The sequence below is a fragment of the Hyperoodon ampullatus genome, assembly GCF_949752795.1.
Source record: "Hyperoodon ampullatus genome assembly, chromosome: 1".
NCBI lineage: Eukaryota > Metazoa > Chordata > Mammalia > Artiodactyla > Ziphiidae > Hyperoodon > Hyperoodon ampullatus.
The window spans coordinates 134,628,359-134,649,270 of record NC_136914.1 but is presented as its reverse complement, the minus strand read 5'-3'; the positions used below and the strand labels follow the sequence as shown (position 1 = coordinate 134,649,270).

The following is a 20,912-nucleotide window of genomic DNA, read 5'->3' as shown; positions in this document are numbered from 1 at the left end:
GAAGAGGTAAGTCTAACGCAGCCGCACGTCTATAGCAGCCGCCAGCCCTCAACCCTGGGCTTGATCCCGCGGCTTTTCAGGACCCACCTAAGCTTCACCCCTTCCTACACGGCCCCTTCAGACCCTCACACTTAGTTTGACACAGTCCTTATCGTATCTGTTTTTTAAAAGTCCTGCCAATCTCCACCAGAGTCCCTTAATTAGGTAACCCCTGCCAATTAGTGGCCCCTCTGCAACTTTTTCCTGTTTCTCGGTGACTTATTTCCACGACCAGTAGCAAGGAAAATACCTTAAGGAAAAAGAATGCTAGCGTCATTGGAAACCCCGCTCCTGGGAGAGGATACCGCTGCTGCTATTATGTTTTCGCATTTGCTGATGCAAACAGGGGAACCTCTCTATTCCCTCGCCATTACCTGCGGCCGGGGACTGGGAACCTCCATGGCAGAGTCCCAGCTAGCGCCTCGGACCTGCCGGGCTGTGGTCGCGCTCACACTCACAACTCACCCCGGCAGCCCGGGCGCGGGTTGCATCCCGCCCGGCCGGTTGCTTGCGTGACGCGCCTGCTTGACGGTCAGGTTGTCCAATTAGCGGTGGCTCGGTGGGTGGTGCTCCTCAGCGATTGGTTGGCAGAATGAGGGCGCTGCGCAAAAACAGAGAAGCGGAGCGCTCGGAGCTCAGAAACTGCCAGCAGAGATCGCAGGCTCTGGGGCTGAGGCAGGAGGAGGGAAGGACTGGAAAGAAGAGAGACGGGTTAGAGGGAAGAAGAGGCTTGGGAAGGAAACAGCAAGAAAGAAACTGCTCTTCACACTTCCAGAGAGGCAGACGACGGTGGAGATGAGGACAGAGAGAAAGACTATGAAAGCCAAAAAATACAAATAGAGCGAAAGAGGAAAAAATGCCAAGAAGAACATCCAGCCGGAGAAATGAAGAGAATGAAAGTTTTATGCTGCAGAACCGTTCTATGCTTTTTCGGCACAAAATTCTCTCGCCGTTTTTAAGCTCTTTTGCATTTGCCAGCCGTTGACGTTAAGAGGCATGTTCAGCGGTGCCAACAGCATCTCCTCTTCCTCTTCATCTTCCTCCTCATTCTTCTCCTCCCATCAGCAAGAAGACAAACCGAGGACAGTCTTGAAATATCGAAATTTCCTCCTTGAGCTTTGCCAGCACCGCGTTGCGCCAAGACTGTCGGAATAAAGGACGCTGACTATTGTTATTATTTTATTAATTGGTCAGTGGGAAGATTACAGATGAGGAAAGGGGACGCCTGTCACCCTTCCTGCGCTAAGACTGAAAAATTAGGCTGAACTGGGGGAAACCCTAAAATGAGGCAAAAGGAATTAGATTTTTAAGGACAGAAAGCCACAAGATAGCCCCCCCACACACACACACACACAGCGCACTTTTATTTGAGATTTTTTTTTTTTTTTTCGTGGTGGCTGGGGAGGCGATTGGGTGGCTGGCTGGCTGCGGGAAGCTGCTTCCTTTCCCTTTGGAGATGATTGTGCTATTATTCTTCGTCTTGCTCTGGATGGTGGAAGGAGTCTTTTCCCAGCTTCACTACACGGTCCAGGAGGAGCAGGAACATGGCACTTTCGTGGGGAATATCGCTGAAGATCTGGGCTTGGACATTACAAAACTTTCGGCTCGCGGGTTTCAAACGGCGCCCAACTCTCGGACCCCTTACTTGGACCTCAACCTGGAGACCGGGGTGCTGTACGTGAACGAGAAGATTGACCGCGAGCAAATCTGCAAGCAGAGCCCCTCCTGCGTCCTGCACCTGGAGGTCTTCCTGGAAAACCCCCTGGAGCTGTTCCGGGTGGAGATCGAGGTGTTGGACATCAATGACAACCCCCCCTCCTTCCCGGAGCCGGACCTGACCGTGGAGATCTCTGAGAGCGCCACGCCGGGCACCCGCTTCCCCTTGGAGAGCGCATTCGATCCAGACGTGGGCACCAACTCCTTGCGCGACTACGAGATCACCCCCAACAGCTACTTCTCCCTGGACGTGCAGACCCAGGGGGATGGCAACCGATTCGCCGAGCTGGTGCTGGAGAAGCCGCTGGACCGAGAGCAGCAAGCGGTGCACCGCTACGTGCTGACCGCGGTGGACGGGGGAGGAGGGGCCGGAGGAGGCGGCGCGGGAGGGGGCCTGCTCCCCCAGCAGCAGCGCACCGGCACGGCCCTACTGACCATCCGAGTGCTGGACTCCAACGACAATGTGCCCGCCTTCGACCAACCCGTCTACACTGTGTCCCTCCCAGAGAACTCGCCGCCGGGCACGCTCGTGATCCAGCTTAACGCCACGGACCCAGATGAGGGCCAGAATGGCGAGGTCGTGTACTCCTTCAGCAGCCACATTTCGCCCCGGGCGCGGGAGCTCTTCGGTCTCTCTCCTCGCACTGGCCGACTGGAGGTGAGCGGCGAGCTGGACTACGAAGAGAGCCCGGTGTACCAAGTGTACGTACAAGCCAAGGACCTGGGCCCCAACGCCGTGCCCGCGCATTGCAAGGTGATCGTGAGAGTGCTGGATGCTAACGACAACGCGCCGGAGATCAGCTTCAGCACCGTGAAGGAGGCGGTGAGCGAGGGCGCGGCGCCCGGCACGGTGGTGGCCTTGTTCAGCGTGACCGACCGCGACTCGGAGGAGAATGGGCAGGTGCAGTGCGAGCTGCTGGGAGATGTGCCGTTCCGCCTCAAGTCTTCCTTCAAAAACTACTATACCATCGTGACCGAGGCCCCTCTGGACCGAGAGGCGGGGGACTCCTACACCCTGACCGTGGTGGCTCGGGACCGGGGCGAGCCTGCGCTCTCCACCAGCAAGTCGATCCAGGTGCAGGTGTCCGATGTGAACGACAACGCACCGCGATTCAGCCAGCCGGTCTACGACGTGTATGTGACCGAAAACAATGTGCCGGGCGCCTACATCTACGCAGTGAGTGCCACAGACCGTGACGAGGGCGCCAACGCCCAGCTAGCCTACTCTATCCTCGAGTGCCAGATCCAGGGCATGAGCGTCTTCACTTACGTATCCATCAACTCCGAGAACGGCTACTTGTACGCCCTGCGCTCCTTCGACCACGAGCAGCTCAAGGACTTCAGCTTCCAGGTGGAAGCCCGGGACGCCGGCAGCCCCCAGGCGCTGGCTGGCAACGCCACTGTCAACATCCTCATCGTGGATCAGAACGACAACGCCCCTGCCATAGTGGCGCCCCTTCCAGGGCGCAACGGGACTCCGGCGCGCGAGGTGCTGCCCCGCTCGGCGGAGCCCGGTTACCTGCTGACCCGCGTAGCCGCGGTGGACGCGGACGACGGCGAGAACGCCCGGCTCACCTACAGCATTGTGCGGGGTAACGAAATGAACCTCTTCCGCATGGATTGGCGCACCGGGGAGCTCCGCACGGCGCGCCGGGTGCCGGCCAAGCGCGACCCCCAGCGGCCTTACGAGCTGGTGATCGAGGTGCGCGACCACGGGCAACCTCCCCTGTCCTCCACCGCCACCCTGGTGGTGCAGCTGGTGGATGGCGCTGTCGAGCCCCAGGGCGGGGGCGGGGGCGGGGGCGGGGGGTCAGGGGAGCACCAGCGCCCCAGCCGCTCCGGCGGCGGGGAGACCTCGCTGGACCTCACCCTCATCCTCATCATCGCGCTGGGCTCGGTGTCCTTCATCTTCCTGCTGGCCATGATCGTGCTTGCCGTGCGTTGCCAAAAGGAGAAGAAGCTCAACATCTACACGTGTCTGGCCAGCGACTGCTGCCTCTGCTGCTGCTGCTGCAGCGGGGGCGGCTCGACCTGCTGCGGCCGCCAAGCCCGGGCGCGCAAGAAGAAACTCAGCAAGTCGGACATCATGCTGGTGCAAAGCTCCAACGTACCCAGTAACCCGGCCCAAGTGCCGGTGGAGGAGTCCGGGGGCTTTGGCTCCCATCATCACAACCAGAATTACTGCTACCAGGTCTGCCTGACCCCCGAGTCTGCCAAGACCGACCTGATGTTCCTTAAACCCTGCAGCCCTTCGCGGAGTACGGACACTGAGCACAACCCTTGCGGGGCCATCGTCACCGGCTACACAGACCAGCAGCCCGACATCATCTCCAACGGAAGCATTTTGTCCAACGAGGTAAGGCTGAAGCGCCAGGACCACCATCTCTCATCTCCTCCATCCGAAAGCCTCCTCTAGCCCGGCCCTTGTATCTCTGGTGCACTGTGTATTTATTTTTAGGATATTAGCTCACTTGTATTTTTATGGAGGCAGGAATGGGGAGTCACCTCTCCCACCCTTTTGTGTGTAACTAAAACTTCTTGTTGTCCCCAATTTTCTGCGCTCCACCCCTCCACGTTTATTTTCATTCCCCTCCTTTGGTGCTTTGCCATCTTGGACCTTCCCTCTTCCCTCTGGCATCTTTCCTTTAAAATCCCAACCCCCCTCTCAGTCTTTTCCCTTCTTAGAAATCTAGGGGGAAAGGGGAAAGTGCGCGGCGGGGAGAGGGAAATGCGGTGGAGGGACCTTTTGGCGCTGGCAAAGGTCTTTTTTTTTCTCTTTGCATTTGTCCCAGGCGTTAATAAAGTTCATTGTTTTGCTTTGTTTATCGATGCTTTCAGTCGCGTGTAAAAGTAAGCTATAGATTGTTTAACTTTGCACAGTTGTCTAAACTCGAATGCATGTTTTAGTGAATGAGTTATCAGATCTTTGTCCTTTGAACTCGGGTTGCAAAAAAGCCTTCAGTTCTGCTCTGGACAGCATTTACAGACGCTCTTGAAGCCGAACGCCCACACAGTGTGAATTTGAATGAAGTTGCTTTGGCACAAACCCCTGCAAGCGTAAACTAACGAAAGGCTTAAACAATTGTTGTCTTGAGTATATCTTTTAGCTAATAATTACCTTCTTGCCACCGTTTTGGATAAATCACTGCTGTTGGCTTTCTTCATCCAAGAATTTGGCTTGTCAATTCCGATTTCTTTTTATAAGATGGAGAAGTAGCGAAGTTGAAAGGAGGGAGGGAGGGGGAGAACGGAGTTGATTTCTGTAAAAGAAAGTTTGGACCGGAAAAGGCGTGTGGGTGCTGGAGGCGGGGAGGAGAATGCAGGGGGAGTTTGGAGGGGGAAAAGAATTGGGGCCAGGAGGGAAGGGAGGATTATGAACTCCTTTCTTGGCAGGTTATTTCATTTATTTTGAGTCTTAGATATTATTAATTGACTTTCATGAATATTTGTACAGCTCATTTGTATCTTAAGCACATTTTGAAAATAAACAACAAAATAATTCCATAAAATATCCAAACTTTTTGCTTATTGAGCGTGCTGTTTTTCTTGTGTCAACCAGTATGCACCTAAACACTTTTTTAGGCCACTGAAAAAGAAAGACTGCAGCATATATAACTAGGTTGACCCTATTGGAGACAATAGTTTATGAGCCCCAGCTATGAGGTCATTTGCATTCTCTCCTTAAAACACACACACACACACACACACACACACACACACTTAAAATTGGCCTTTTATCTCTGCATTTTTTTTTAAACCTTTACTGAAAATCTAGATTGAAGTGTCTCTGCATATCTTCTTGCCTTTACCCAGCAATCACTAGTCTGAGGTTTTAGGACAGCTTAGAAATGAATAAAAATGTACACAATTACTTAAGCTAGAATTAGTTCCTAACTTCAAAAGCAGACTGTTAGTTAAACCCTTAGCATTCAACTGCTCTTGATTTATTTATTTTTTTTCTAGACTAAACACCAGCGAGCAGAGCTCAGCTATCTAGTTGACAGACCTCGCCGAGTTAACAGGTATGGACTCCTTTTTTTTTTTCCTAGCTTGGTGTATTGGACAAATTACTACCTACTAAAAATAGGAATTAGGTATATTATTCAATATCAAAATAGAAAATGATAAAGTATTTCCAATTAGAGCAGGACATAAATACTGATTGCATGAGGTTTCCTAGACAATAAACTTTAAAAATATTGGTGTGTTTCATTTACATACAACCACTAAGTACACTTGAATATTTTGTCAGTTTACACTCCTACACTGCTTCTAATAATCTTCCTAGCTGTTCCAGGTATATACATATATATATCTTCTATGAAATGATATAAACATATGCTTAGTTCCAATCAGAGAATAATGGCTAAACTTTACATGCCTTAACGGCTCCAACTAACTACTAATGTTTAATTTTAGAGAGTTAGGCTTAAGGTTATGAAAACTAGCTTTAAGCAGAAATAAAGCCACCTGAGAGCTCTAGGCATCTGCAGCACCATCAGTGACCATGTGGTGGCAGAAGAATGTTTTCTGTGTTTCATCACCTTTTTATTCTAATATTCACATTTTTGTACTTCTAGTTCTGCATTCCAGGAAGCCGACATAGTAAGCTCTAAAGACAGTGGCCATGGAGACAGTGAACAGGGAGATAGTGATCACGATGCCACCAACCGCGGCCAGTCAGCTGGTAAGTGTGATCAAAGGGCAATGCTGACTTTTATAGTGTTTTTCAAAAATCAATCCTGAAAGGATGATGTTCTAGGTAATTTTTAGTGTTAGTAAATCTACAGAAGAATGGTGCCATCCTATATCGACAATTGTATACTCGAAGAGGGTTGTAATATTTAATGTTCCTTCAGAGAATGAAAGTTAGAAATTCATTGTGGAATATGTTAGACTATGAAGCATTTCTTTTTTATGTAATGTTCTTTCCTGGAATTATACTGCATACAAAAGCCATGGATTTCTCACGTGGTCCAGTGCTCAGTCTTCAGTCAATTAAGATATTATTAGACTTGCTTACGGATGAGGTAACTGAAGGTGAATGAAATTGGTTGACCTGCACAAGGTCACAAGAGGATGAGTGGATGATTGGGGACCAGAATCCAAATTTCTCCATTTCCAGAGCAATGCCTTTTACATGTCAACAAATATTGAATGAGAGAAGGAATGGTGATTAAAATCATGAATAGGTTGAAAGCAGGATTTCCAATCCCGGGTTCTTAGGCTTCAGGACACTAGTTAACATTTGATAATGTGTATTTTCTGAAGCATCCTATGTTCCCTCATATTTTCAATGGATCCATGTTCAAAAGTTGAACTCTAGGCATATTTGTATGCGGGCTTAATGGTATTCACTGATGGGGGTTGCAATGTGATACATATTTTTTACTTTGTTTTACTTTATCTTACTTTACTTTTTCTATATAAATTTACCCTTTAAGTTTTATAGGATCCTGATAACTCTAATTACTAATAATTAAAGAAAATCCTTAAAAGAAATAAAATATGTACCTTAAAATAATGAAAACAGTTTCACAAGGTTTGGGTTTTCTTTCCACTTAATTTGCATTTCAACCATGAAGGGTGCTTGTTGTTTTTTTTTTTTTTTTTTTGCTTTTGCTTTTTCAATTGAGTTTTGTGTTTATCTGACACATAAAGAAAGGCAAAGGCAAGCTAACTTTTATAACTTCTAAGACGCCCATCATTGGACTGTCTCGAGGTCCAACTTCATTCACTTGAGCTTTGAGCTTTATTTTGGTTAGTGATTAAGTGTAGGGTGATAGGGTTCTCATTTTCAAGGTACCATTGATCCTCGAGAGCACCCATTCCTTAACACGCTCCCTGGGCCTCTGAACGGTGCTGAGGCAGTGTGTCAAAGGGCAGTATCAGCCCCACGGTCGCCTGGCAGCAGTGGTGGCTGCAAGCCTCTCACTTGGCTTATGTGTGCCGTGTCTGAGGCTGCCTTAGCCTTGGGAAACGCAGGCAGGAGGAGGGGAAGAAAAGGCTGCTCAAGGGTCTCTTTATATTGCTGCAAGTCATTAATATGCAGACCTAATGAGACTTGAGAACTGCCAAGAATCCCCGGAGGTCCCTGCCCCTTGCGGGCCTTCACGCTAAGTGAACAGAGCATCTATTTAGTGTCTGGGAACCTGACAACAAACCAGATCTTGCCAGAAGTTTATATTTGAGTACAAAGTCCCTTTCATTTTTGGCCTATATATGACATATGATTTATTGTTATCTTTTAAAAGGTATATGTTTATAATTGCTCATTCCTAGTCCTTTTTCAGAGTTTCTAATTTAATAGTCCGCCTTTTAAAACTTTTGAAACAAAATGTTTAATATTTAAAAAAAAAAAGAGTATCCACTGCTGCATGTTTCCTTGGGTGCACTTTATTCCTTTCCCACTCCCCCCTACTTTGTTTTTTTTAGTTTTTTGGGGTTTTTTCTGTAGCACTCCAATCTCAATGAACATTTCAATTAGTTTAGTTCCCTCAGACATAATGAGCCATAATAACCTAACTGAAGAAAGAGAAATGAATAAACATCTGCAAAAAGTGTTAAATTTGGAACATGGATGGGAATACATTCTTATCAGTGCGCCTTCCCACTAGCTCTTTTATTTCACAGGCGCTCAATGTTGCCATTTTGGTAATGTTTGTTTTAAATTATTTGAGATGTCAAAACATTAAAAGGAAATTTTAAATGCTAAATTGTGTTCGGAAAACATATTTAAAAGCAGGCAGTTTGTCTTATCAAAATGGCAAATTCTTTTTTCTATCTTTAAGTTCTTAAACATGTAAAAGTATTACAGAATTAACAATCTACTTCATTCGCAGTTATAGAGCTTCCACCACATACTGGGCACAATGATAGCTGTTTTCAAATTGTAATAACACACTCATATTAAGAAGTAATTATACCTTCGTGTGCTGAATTTAAGTCAGATTTAATATGTCTAATTTTATTGTAAAAATGGTTTTGAAGTGTTTACCTTGTAAAGTATAAAACCCTAAATGCAGAGAATTAATATGCATATACTTAATGACTTTTTCCTGTCCATTCTTTGTTGTGTACTATAAACTTTACACCAAGTAGCTACAGTATTTCCAAAAAGTTAAGCCTATTTCAGGTAAATAAGTATATCTGCTTTATTTCCTTCTAAAACCAGGTATTGTTGATCTTCCAATTTTGCAATATTTAGAGAATATTCTTCATATATTTCCAGGTTTAGAATATGAAAAACTTTTGTGCTAATAAGCACATCCCACTGAGCTAGGTTATAAAGGGGGAAAGTTAGACTATCAAGGAAAAACAGCACTGAAAAGAAATAGATTCTGAATTCTTTAGTTTGTACCTCATTTCATATTACATTATATACACTGTTTAGCTTAGTGCTTCACCTGTTTAAACTTCCTAAGTTCTTATTTATTCCCACTTTCTTTTTCTATGTTAACATTAGCTTGTATTTATTTATTTGGATATTCCTTCTATTTATTCTTCTATGAATAGTTTTCCTTTTTGTTCTTTCTCCTCCCTCTCCCCCTTGCTTTTCTCCTTTCTAAGCCATTTGCAGTCACCAATCTTGTTCATAGAAGGGCTTTAAACACGGAGGCAGCTGCACAGAGAATCACATAAGCTTTTTCAGTTTTCCACTGCACCTGGCTCCATGTGTGAAATTCTTCGGCTTGACCACTGCTCTGTGGCACTTACTTTCTATAGCCTTGTCAAGGTGCTTTCCGTTTTTTTCAGTGCACTATTGATGTATTGGTTAGATATGGCAGAAGTCCAAGGAGATGTGGTAAATGCTTACATAAACCATCACAAGGGGAGAAACTGATTAATCACAGCTTAAATAGCAAAACAAAAAAAGAAGATAAAAAAAAATAAAATGAACTTAAAACCAATATATTTTTAATTTTATAATACCATTAGATTAAAAGATAGAATTTTTGTCTAATTTAAATACTGATACAACATTTTTAGTTGTATATTCTTAAACATTTTAATATTATTGGCAGTAGATCTAAGGCAATCTATTTAATTGTGAGAAATGTTTTTCCATTTATTAAATACTTACAATGTGCATACTAGGATTAATTATGAACTTATTTTTAATAATTGTGCCTTCTTAAAATATGTATTGAAGAAGAAAACCCTAGTAAGTGATGATTCAGTTAATGTTACTTGTTATATTTACCTGAAATTTTTCAAATTTTTCTTCTTGTAAATTTTTCTTTTAGTTATAAGGGAACTTAGCTTCTAAATGTGTCAATTTCTTAACTAATTATCATGAGATTTATACATGACACATGGTCAAAACTTGGCTATAAATTTTAAAAATTAAGTGATTCGTATTATTGGTATTTTCATACTAGTAGATAAAAGTATATCATGAAATGCATTAAGCCACTGCACTACTACTACAATGTCAATAAGAGAATTCTTGGTTTATCATAAAACACAATTTTCCCTTTCCTGACTCCAATAAGAATTTAGATACTGGCAATTAGTTTCTGGCTTTATAAATAAAGTGAATTCATACCATTGCCTGAATAAGCAAAAACTTTCTGTTAAGGTTTCTGGTGAAAATGTGAGCTACAACTTGATAATAAGGAGACATTTACAATTAGAAAAAATATAAGACAAATGTTAAGAGAAAATGGAGAAAACTATAAACATTTTGAAAGATAAGTAAGAAGAAAATTTTGATGTTCATGTTTTGATTTTTTTCATGGGTGAATTATGTTGTTAAATCTCTGCTCTCAAACCAAATTTTCCTAAAACTTATAGCAATTTTTATGGTTAGAGTTAATAGCTCTAATTTCTCCAGTGTTAAATAATTAAAGGAAGACTTGAAATTTCCTCCAAAACTTGAGTGTTGATTTTTTAAATTATTTATCATATTTGGAAAAAAAATACCCACATTTTTTCTGAAGGCTTGGTACGTGAGAGAGGAATAAGCATGTAACTTTATAGTATTACATACATCAGAAAACGGCACAAATTGAATACAGATACATTTTTGGAATCAGTTTGTTCTCAGTGGTAATATCAATGCCTCTGACTGTAAGGGATCAAGTTACTTGCCAGTTAAAAAAGATGTATTTTAAAATTTGTCTGAATATATCTTTGCATAACAGGCAGTCTATCACTTCAGCTGTCATGCATTGTAAAACAGACATTTTTGAGAAGTGGAAAAAATAAATAAATAGGATAAGAAATTGTAAATAAAATATGTGTGTTGAAATGTTTCTTAGGAATTACCAAAACTTCAAAACTCAGGCTTGGCCTGTATTTGTCTGCTATACAAATTCCACAGGTTCTAAAGTAAGGGCATTTGAACAAGAAGAAAAAAAAAAAAAAGAAGAAGTTAAACTTATTTTCTCTTGGGACTTCAGTTTGTGCTGTTAAAAAATTCCGAAAGCAATGTGAAAGGTATGCATTTTTAAGTGTCCCATGTACTGAAATAACTGACATTCCTGTCCTTCGTGCAGTCATTTACCACCACAAAACTTAAATATGCCTCTGATTATCTGGTCATTAAAATAATATATTTAGGGGCTTCCCTGGTGGCACAGTGGTTGAGAGTCCACTTTCCGATGCAGGGCACACGGGTTCATGCCCCGGTCCGGGAGGATCCCACATGCCGCAGAGCGGCTGGGCCCGTGAGCCATGGCCACTGAGCCTGCGCGTCCGGAGCCTGTGCTCCGCAACAGGAGAGGCCACAACAGTGAGAGGCCCGTGTACAGAAAAAATAAATAAATAAATAAATAAATAAATAATATATTTAATGGGATTAGTGATATATAAAAAAAAAGATAAAATAATTTTAGTTAATGGCTCCCTAAGGTGAGGACCAGTAAATGGGCAAGATGTATTTGGTTCTCAAACTATATATCTAAGACAAATGAAAAAAAAAAAAAAACCATTTTCAGTGAATGTTTCTAAAACTTATTTGAAATTTATTGATGTACTATTTATATGATTTTTAAAAATTGTTTCTATGTCTGATATTTTCCTCATGAGAAATTAGTATACATTTTTTATCAGTAAAAGAGGTCAAACATCTACATGCAGAATGTGTGCCATATTCCCTTTCCTTGTAGTCATATAAAGCTGTGTTATCACTATGGGGATCCCACTTTAAAAGGAGTAGCTCATAAATTTATTAAGAACATTCTTTACAAGTGTTGTTACCCTTTCAGGTAAGTAACAGTGTTCTTCCAACAGAAAACTTTATCAAATTCCTCACTTTTCTTGTTATGCACATGATATGTTTTGTTGTACAGGTTCTCAATTCATGAGGCTTTTACTTCATCATCTAAGGGAATTTTAACTAGCCTCTAATAAGTCAAAGAGGCAGAAAAACATATACTTCGAGAGAAGAAAATGGGCACAATTGAATATAAACTACCCATAAAAACAAATTCTACTATAAGTACCCTCTAACATAGGCAAACATCTTAATGATAATGTTGAGAGACTAGATTATTAAAATTTTTCTCTGTGGTTATCATTTTCAAAATTATAAGAATACTTGGGTACAGTGCTCAAACAGATGTGAAAGATTGTTAATGGTCTCAGGAGGTATATTTGAAAGGGTTTGATCAGTTATGTGATGAAAAACTGTATTAATATCAAATTTTGCATTAGTACCCATCTTTATCAGGATCCAATAAAACAATTCTATCTTAAAATTTGAATTTTTTATCAACTTCAAATTTAATGACATGCATTTATTTTTAAAATATATAATTGCTCATCATTTACTATTAATGGTAGTTCCACCTATCAAAAAGGACTTTTATTCCTTATCACACTATAAGTAGGGAGCATTTAGAGTACAGTGCCTCAAAAAGAGATGTCTCTTGTTCTCTAGCTTCTACCTAGCTCGTATGTCAGTGTGCATCAGGAATATTCTCCTTCCCTTCCTCTTTTTTTTTTTTTTAATACCTATCTCCTTACAGTCATAGGATAACTGAACTTCCCTGGTGTCTAGAGAAAAATTGACATGTTTTACATGCTGTTCTTAGTCTGATTCCTTATCTCGGCTTCAGCTCATGTTTACGTTCCTCAACAGTTCACTGATCAGTAATTTACTTACAGGCTTATGCATCAATTATCAATGGAATGTTAGAATTGAAGTCAGACTTAGCATTATACATAGTTTAATTTAAAATAAAAAAGTCATTATAAAGTGAGATTAATATATGATAAGAAGCTTGGTGTTATTTCTTAAAACATAATATATATAATTAACTGTTCTTAACTCCAAAATACTTGAGGATAATCTGGAGGGTTAATAATTGTGAAAAATTGATTTCTTTATATTATATAGAGAGGTGTTAAAATATACACACAAAAACTAAATTAGTACTAGTAGAATACCATTAGGAATTTGCAAACTAAAACTTGCTCAAGAGCTCAAATCACTCATAACATTTAAAGAAAAAAAAATCAAGTGTGTTCATGACATAAATATTACTCTGTTGGTCAAAAACATAATCCCTAGTTTTTCCATACCAGGCATTTCATGCATTTGAGAGTTTCTGACATACGGACTAATCACACTTGGTTATTTCAAATTGATCCTGTTTTTAAACATATTTAATAAATGTGTTGCTCTGTTTAGAAACACGTTAAAATGCGATTCTGTTTATGTACTTATTTTTTCACCTACTGCTAGTTATTAAAATGAATAACAAATAGTATTCTATAGTGTCCCCAAATTGTTACGTTTTCTTAAGAAAGTGAGTGAGCTTTCTTGAGTCATAAATAATGTTTAATATTCTTGTCAATCTATGGGAGACAATGAAACTTGAAGATGTCATTTGAAATCTTGGTATTCTATCTAGGATTAGTAAGCAAACAGTTCTGTGCTGTCTAGGACAAGTGTTCTCCAATATAGAACAAGTAATAAAGTATTTGTCAATAGCATCTGCAGATGACTCACACTGCACTTGTTACCTTGGTTTCACTAATTACAGTCATTTGTTCTGGGCTTGTCTAAGGTGGTAAATGATAAGTGGTTTGTAGTAATATGGACTATGAGAGTGTCACTGAAAAATAACTTTTAGGAAGTCATTGTCTAGGAAGCTAAGAAAGCATGCTCTTGGCCGCTCACGAAAACTTATTTTGTTCTTGTTATTTACTGATGTATCAGTATGTATGCCATGTTTCTGTTGAATTTCACTTTTTCTTTCATGTCCAGATTTTATAATCTAAATGTCATCACTAGTACTTCCCATATTTCTTCCCTTTTTGTCTCTAAGAAAAAAAAATATCAGATGACAACGTCATTAGAGATTATGGATAACGAAGGCTTTACACTTCAGTTTTTTCTCTGTTATGAACTTCATGAGAGATTTTTTAAAATATTCATTCTCACTATTTTCTAGTTATTTAAATAATTTAGAGCCAACATTTCCCCCCCCCCCCCGATATCCTGAGTAGTTTAGAAACATCTATCTCAGAGGCCTCTTTGCCAAAAGTCTTACCCTTTATAAAATAATGTAAAGCGATTTTTGGCTCCTGTCAGGTTAAAACAAGAAAAAAATTGTTAAGATACCTTCACCCATTACTCTTTATGCTGCCTGTAACTTTTCACTTCTAAGTAGCTGGTCATGTTGGTGAAGCCTCCCTCCATAGCTTCTGTGTTTTCTGCTCGCAGGTATGGATCTCTTCTCCAACTGCACCGAGGAATGTAAAGCCCTGGGCCACTCAGATCGGTGCTGGATGCCTTCATTTGTCCCTTCTGATGGACGCCAGGCTGCTGATTATCGTAGCAATCTGCATGTTCCTGGCATGGACTCTGTTCCAGACACTGAGGTGTTTGAAACTCCAGAAGCCCAGCCTGGGGCGGAGAGGTCCTTCTCCACCTTCGGCAAAGAGAAGGCCCTTCACAGCACCCTGGAGAGGAAAGAGCTGGATGGACTGCTGTCTAATACACGAGCGCCTTACAAACCACCATATTTGAGTAAGTATTCCGTAAAAGGCTGTAGCAAAGTATTCCCTTTCAGGAAATAAAGTTCAACATGCCATTCTTCTTAGTAAAAAGAGAGTTCAGGTTGTTTTCAGAAACAAGGATAAAAGTGACTCTTGGATGCAGACAGCACTTTACAATCGAAAAATGGATATACTTAACAAGAAGACAAATTTCTGGGTTAGGACATGGCTGTTGGCAACAATCAAAGATAATTTTTGATGTTGAAAACATTTTTCAAATGATCTCCCTATTTCCTTTGAATACTGCTCACCTGCTGACTTGATTTCCATGTGTTTTGAATGGCTTAATTAAGGTGGAAAAATATCTCTTCACAGTTAAGTCACCAAGAGATCTCGTTTTCTTATTGATTACCAGCATTATCACTTAATCATCCTTTTCCCACAATGACATTAAACACATTAGGCTAAATTCAGAAATCATTGCAGCCATCAGTTTGATCATTCTATGTGATTTAGTAATATGTTGGCATGGATACACGTTGCTTATCAGAATCAGAGGAACTACGTGATCAAAGCATATCAACACAGCAATATTATTCATTTATTTAAAATAGTAGGTTCTCCTAACATTGAGACATTGATAATTGTAGTCAGCTCTTTCGATATTGGGACCATAGTCTCGAAGTGGATAATTTTATACAACCGCTCTGAAAAACAAAAATGCTTTGAGATTTTTTAGTATATACTTATTAAAGTAGCCTAAATCAAATTTTAATAAATAAAGACTATGATTCAGTCTTTGCCCCTCAAACTAAATTCTGGATTTAAAATTTTATTCATTCTTTCTGGATTTAAAGTTTTACTTATTATCAAAAACCAAACTTTTCCAAATTTTACACAACATATTCTCACTAGTGTTTCACTTAAAGTAATAATATACATTATAGAAGTACATTATCAATAATTTCAAGGTAAAAATTCAAAGGGCATATGATTCAGAGTAATTCAAATTTGTATTTCTAAATAAATACAAATATTTCCTGTTAGCATATATTAACTGGTAAATCTACATCAAATATAGTGAAAAATCAGTTCAACCTCTTTAACTCTTAGTATCAACCTTGATGAAATTTCACTTACATTATAGAACTGAAATTTTGAACATCTACAAATGTCTTTTCCCTACTGACTAGTTTTTCTTTTTAATTTTAAGAATCATGGTAACAATTTTTGTTGATAAAAATATTAATGCTACATATATTTTAATGCAAATTTCTCTATTTTTTAAGAATCTAATATTTCATTTAGATCCCTGATTTCAGGGATTATAAAATATGTTATCAAATATATGTGCTGCTAGAAATCAAAGAATGCATCTATTGTTTTACCAAGAAAATTAAGATTTGTGTGCATATTATTCCAGATGTGTATTATAATTAATTAATTTTGAATAACAATTACCGTCTTCTGTTTTAGCCAGCTCAACTCACACTGCTCAAAATTTAGGGTTTGGGATAAAGTGTGGACGGGATGAAAAAGAAGCAGAAAAATAGTATTTTGTTGGTTTTATTTATACTCTCCTCAGTTCTTCATATAACTTTAATCATGTCTGAATTTTTGTTTAACTTCTAGTGTTTAATGTCATCTTAGTCTCACACAGTTACCTTTAAAATTACTTCCTAGCTCTGATTTAATAGGCATAGTCAATTTTATGGTTAATCTAACTGTATAAGCTAAACCAAAACCCTCCATTCCGGACAATTTTGCCCCCCAAATTCACATGGTGGTAGTTGTTAATACGCGTATCATTTATCATCAGGAATGGAAATATTCTCATCTTCTAAATTGAAAAGCACTTCCCTTATGTAATTAAAGAAGCTAAAATTTAGCACTAATTACCTTTATTTAAAATCAGAATGTTTAAATAATTATTGAGGAAACAGTTTTTCTTTTGCTAAACATGCATTTTGTTTTTTAATGAACATAATGCACATTTTAGGAAAAGTAACTGTATATTTAGTTATTTTTGTAAATCCCTAAAAAAAGCCTAATGAGGCTACCACTGTCATTTATAAAATGATGACAGGGAAATGGCGCTACGCTTAATAATACAAATGAGATCATTGTCTACACCCAAGAACTTTCCATTTCTACACCTCTGATTGCTAAAGTTAAACTTAAAAATTGTAAGAAAACAACTTTTACACAAAAGTGCATGTATGCACATTAAGAACAATATACTTTGTGTTTCTAAAAAAATACCTATATACAATTATATTTCTTCTTTTTTAATGTATAAGAAAAGATCCATGAAGAATATACATAATGCATTTAATGAAATGGAACTTATTTTTTTAATCAGGAGAAATTTTCAGCATATCTCTTAAACCTTGTCTCATTAGTCATGAGCTCTTTACAAGCATGCCTCCTCTTATTTTTGTCATAATGTTGTATATTGCTAATACTCTGCTAAGGACCAAAGGGATACACTGAAAGATGGAGGAAATAAATTTAAACATGTAGGATATGGTCATATAGTCAAAATATAGTGTTTAGGTTTATCTTAAAATGTTAATAAATTTTAGCTTAGCTTTAACTGTAATTTTTATTAAAGTAATAAAAAATATGAAAATACTTTGTCTTAATAAAAATCAATAATTGTTTTCAACACATTAAAATGAACTAAAATTATTCTCTGGAGTTTAAAAATAGTTATATTTTTCATACAGGATTCAAGAATTTCTTTAAAATTACTGACATGTTATTTAAAATTACTGAGTCTTTCAACTGACACAGTAAGTTATACATAAAACATCTAGATAGTCTGAAAAAATAAAGATCATAAAAATAATTAAAGTTCAAGAATATAACTGGTAAAAGTTATAGCATTAATGTAATTTAGAAAAGCCCAAAAGTTAAAACAACATGTTTAATATTATTTTTGTAATCATTCTTGCTTATGATTTTGGTTTCACATTTTGTACATTATCTCTTCAGATTTTTTTGTCTGGAAACAAGCATACCTTTCCGTTTAAATCAGCCTAAACAATACAGTACTAAAGGTATGAGAATTTGTTATTTGGAAACCGATTGATTTCTTGTCAAAAACTTAGTCATTCCCTAAGAATTGAAGACAATCATAAGATAAAAGGCCAATGAAATTTCATCTAAAATGTATGTGTGAAATCTTTCTTTCATTTGTTTAAAGGGTCATACAATAATAAATTCTATTGAATAAAGTGAAAAAAACCTACATGGACATCATGATTTTTAAATCCTAAATCCATGAAATTTTCTACAGTCATAGGACTGTAGGAAACCATTTATTGAAAAGTGTTACAATTGATTCTGCTTTCATAGCATACAACATTTAGACTAGTCCAAGTGTGTCAAAAAATCAGCTGTCTCCTGACCTAACTTTGTTTTTGCCTACTTTTGAGCCTTTTTGAAATTTCAACCCAACTCATGCATATCATAACGTAAGAAAAGATGTCAGAACTTTGAAACATTGCATTTAAAATGCTGCTGACACTTTAGACAGACTTCTTTTCAGTAACCCTCATTTTAGGAACATTCTTTTTGGCATCTATATTATTTCTACCTAACACTTCAAGTTTTTACTTGTTTGAAATCATAGAGTGTGTTTTGTTGAGTCACACCTCTTCCAATTCCTTCATTATCTTAGTCGGCCCTCTAAGTTTTCATAATTTGTTGAAGTCAAGATAGTATCGGAGCATATACAGTATTCAAAATAAAATGATTTTTCTTACTGGTACAGATTACCCTCATACTTATGTACCCGTGTGTAGTGTTTTCTCTGGAATTTGTATATTCCTCTAATGTCATAAGCATAGCATCACTTTATCGAATATTAAATTCCACAGAAAGTATTTTTATAGGTGGCCTTTTAACATTTTTGTCTGTTAGGTCCATATGTTACTAAATGAATGGACATCTTTTTCAGTATTTTTTCCTTTTTTAATAGGTATGTTTGTTTCTGTTCACTTTTCCTCCAAGTTGTGCTACTTTTTTAAAAAAATAATATCCTATTTCTGAGATTTTTGTTCTCTCACTTGTCTTTATAAGAATACCTCTAGATTTGTGAATCTAACTAATTTTCTTACTTTTTTAGTTTATCTCTTTGTGACAAATCTCTGGTTTTTGAATCACACCAGTATTTCTATTTTTCCATTAAATTATTTTATTCTGTAATTATGAATTAATCTCTCATAATCAAAATAGTTTACTCACATCAACTCTGTGAGCAAGAAACAAATGACGGCTCAGGATCAGAAAAAACCTGACCCCAGTTCATATTCTCCATATATCTACTGTTAGAATTAAATGTTCACTGAATTTTACAATATTTCACTTCTTTGAAAAATGGTAATCTATTCACAATTTATGTGATTACTCCAGTTAACTGGTGCAGTAGCTGACTGGAACCTTTGTATACTCTAGATAAATGAGATATCATAAGACTATCTTGTTTCTTCTCCTTTAGTTGTTGAGCAATGGTCTTCCTCAACTAATAGGATTTAAATGAAAGCTATAAAAATCGTTCTGAGGTGAAGATATGAAACAGAACTGTTCATTTTACATCTATACATCTGGCAGTTTCTGTAGGCAGTTTGTGTTTTACTTATTCAGACAGTAGTGCTTCTCTGTGACTTATCACATATCATTTAAAATTTGTGCCTTTGGGTGCATTGAAACTAGTTAATATCCAATACTCTCTTGGCATATTTAGACTCATAACCCAGCCATACATATTATAAATGCAAAATAATTATGTGATAGAAAATGAATTAATGGACGAATGAGTGTTTTTAAAACACCCAAACTTTCTTTAATGCTGTCATCATACTTTAATTTACACACACATCTACACACAGTTTTTGATATCTCTAGGCAAACTCTCTTCTTTTCTTCCAATTAAAAATACATGTTTTAAATTAGTTGTATTTCTCTCTAGATAGTACCTACAAGGTTTTATGAGGGAAGATAGATATTGAACTCATTCAGAATATTGAATTACACCTAACCAAGGTGTTTTGTGAAATATGATGGTGTTTTTCAGTACTTTAAGATTTTAAACTTCTTTTTTTTTTTTTTTTTTTGCGGTATGCGGGCCTCTCACTGTTGTGGCCTCTCCCGTTGCGGAGCACAGGCTCCGGACGTGCAGGCTCAGCGGCCATGGCTCACGGGCCCAGCCGCTCCGCGGCATGTGAGATCTTCCTGGACCGGGGCACAAACCCGTGTCCCCTGCATCGGCAGGCGGACTCTCAACCACTGCGCCACCAGGGAAGGGAAGCCCCCAAACTTCTTTTGATTTGTTCAAGGGACTTACTTCATATTTTAAGGGGGAATTAAATTTGTTTTTAATTTCTTAACTCTCTTAGAATGTTAATTGCCCACCTTTCTTACCAGGTCTGTAAAACAATCTTTTACATGTTTTATTTACTAATAAAGCTTTCATACTTTAGCTCTCATCCTTCACATTTTTATAAAGCTAATATATATACATATATACATTTTCTTCATTATGGTCACTTATATTTCTTATTTAGTTCCCAGGTAGGAGTTATTTATTTGTATGTTATTAATTACATTTTTGAGTTCATGGATACATGGTTAAATAAAACATTTAAGGTCATATGGAGAAGACAATTGGTTAAAGTAATTTTTATATTTTTCAGTGTTTTACACTGCTTAGTAAATGATTCTTCATCTACATAAAGCAGTTTATTTTGTGCACACTTTGCATTTTATTGAATCAACATTTAGCATATTAATATATTTATATACCTCATTTTATATTACAGATCATTTTCATCCTCTTTCTTATTTTGTACATTGGAAGTAAATCCATATAAGCATTTGTGCATCATGTGAGCCTAACAAAGGAAGATTATCAATTAAAATATAAATAGAATTTTTCAGTGAAAAGAAATATCTACTTGGGAATTTTTCCTGCCTCATCATACTGAAGATTTTTGGGTCAAAATTTATAAGATTATAAAGGTATTGTAAATAAGTCTGGAATATACAAATTCAATTGCTTATAAATATTATTAAACATTGTTCAATACTCAACGTGCCAGACTTTTTTTGAGTGAGTCTGTGTCTTCTGAAATCCTTTAAATAGGAATTAGTATCATTTAGACAATATAGCTTGGAAACTGTTTCGGACGAAAAGGTTCATT

General features: G+C 38.3%; 1 protein-coding gene across 2 annotated transcripts; it reads left to right on the top strand.

Moving 5' to 3' along the window:
- Positions 1-1,495: 1,495 nt before the first annotated feature.
- Positions 1,496-20,572, top strand: PCDH10 (protocadherin 10; the record flags this gene model as incomplete). Of its 2 annotated transcripts, XM_079702174.1 has the most annotated exons (5): positions 1,496-4,111; positions 5,719-5,777; positions 6,336-6,442; positions 14,432-14,737; positions 20,532-20,572. In XM_079702174.1, 5 exons carry the CDS (start codon positions 1,496-1,498, stop codon positions 20,570-20,572), a joined length of 3,129 nt encoding a protein of 1,042 aa, XP_079558300.1. The 2 variants fall into 2 exon arrangements, with proteins under 2 accessions (XP_079558300.1, XP_079558299.1); XM_079702173.1 differs by lacking the exon at positions 20,532-20,572 and having other exon boundaries at positions 14,432-14,787.
- Between the last annotated feature and the right edge of the window lie 340 nt (positions 20,573-20,912).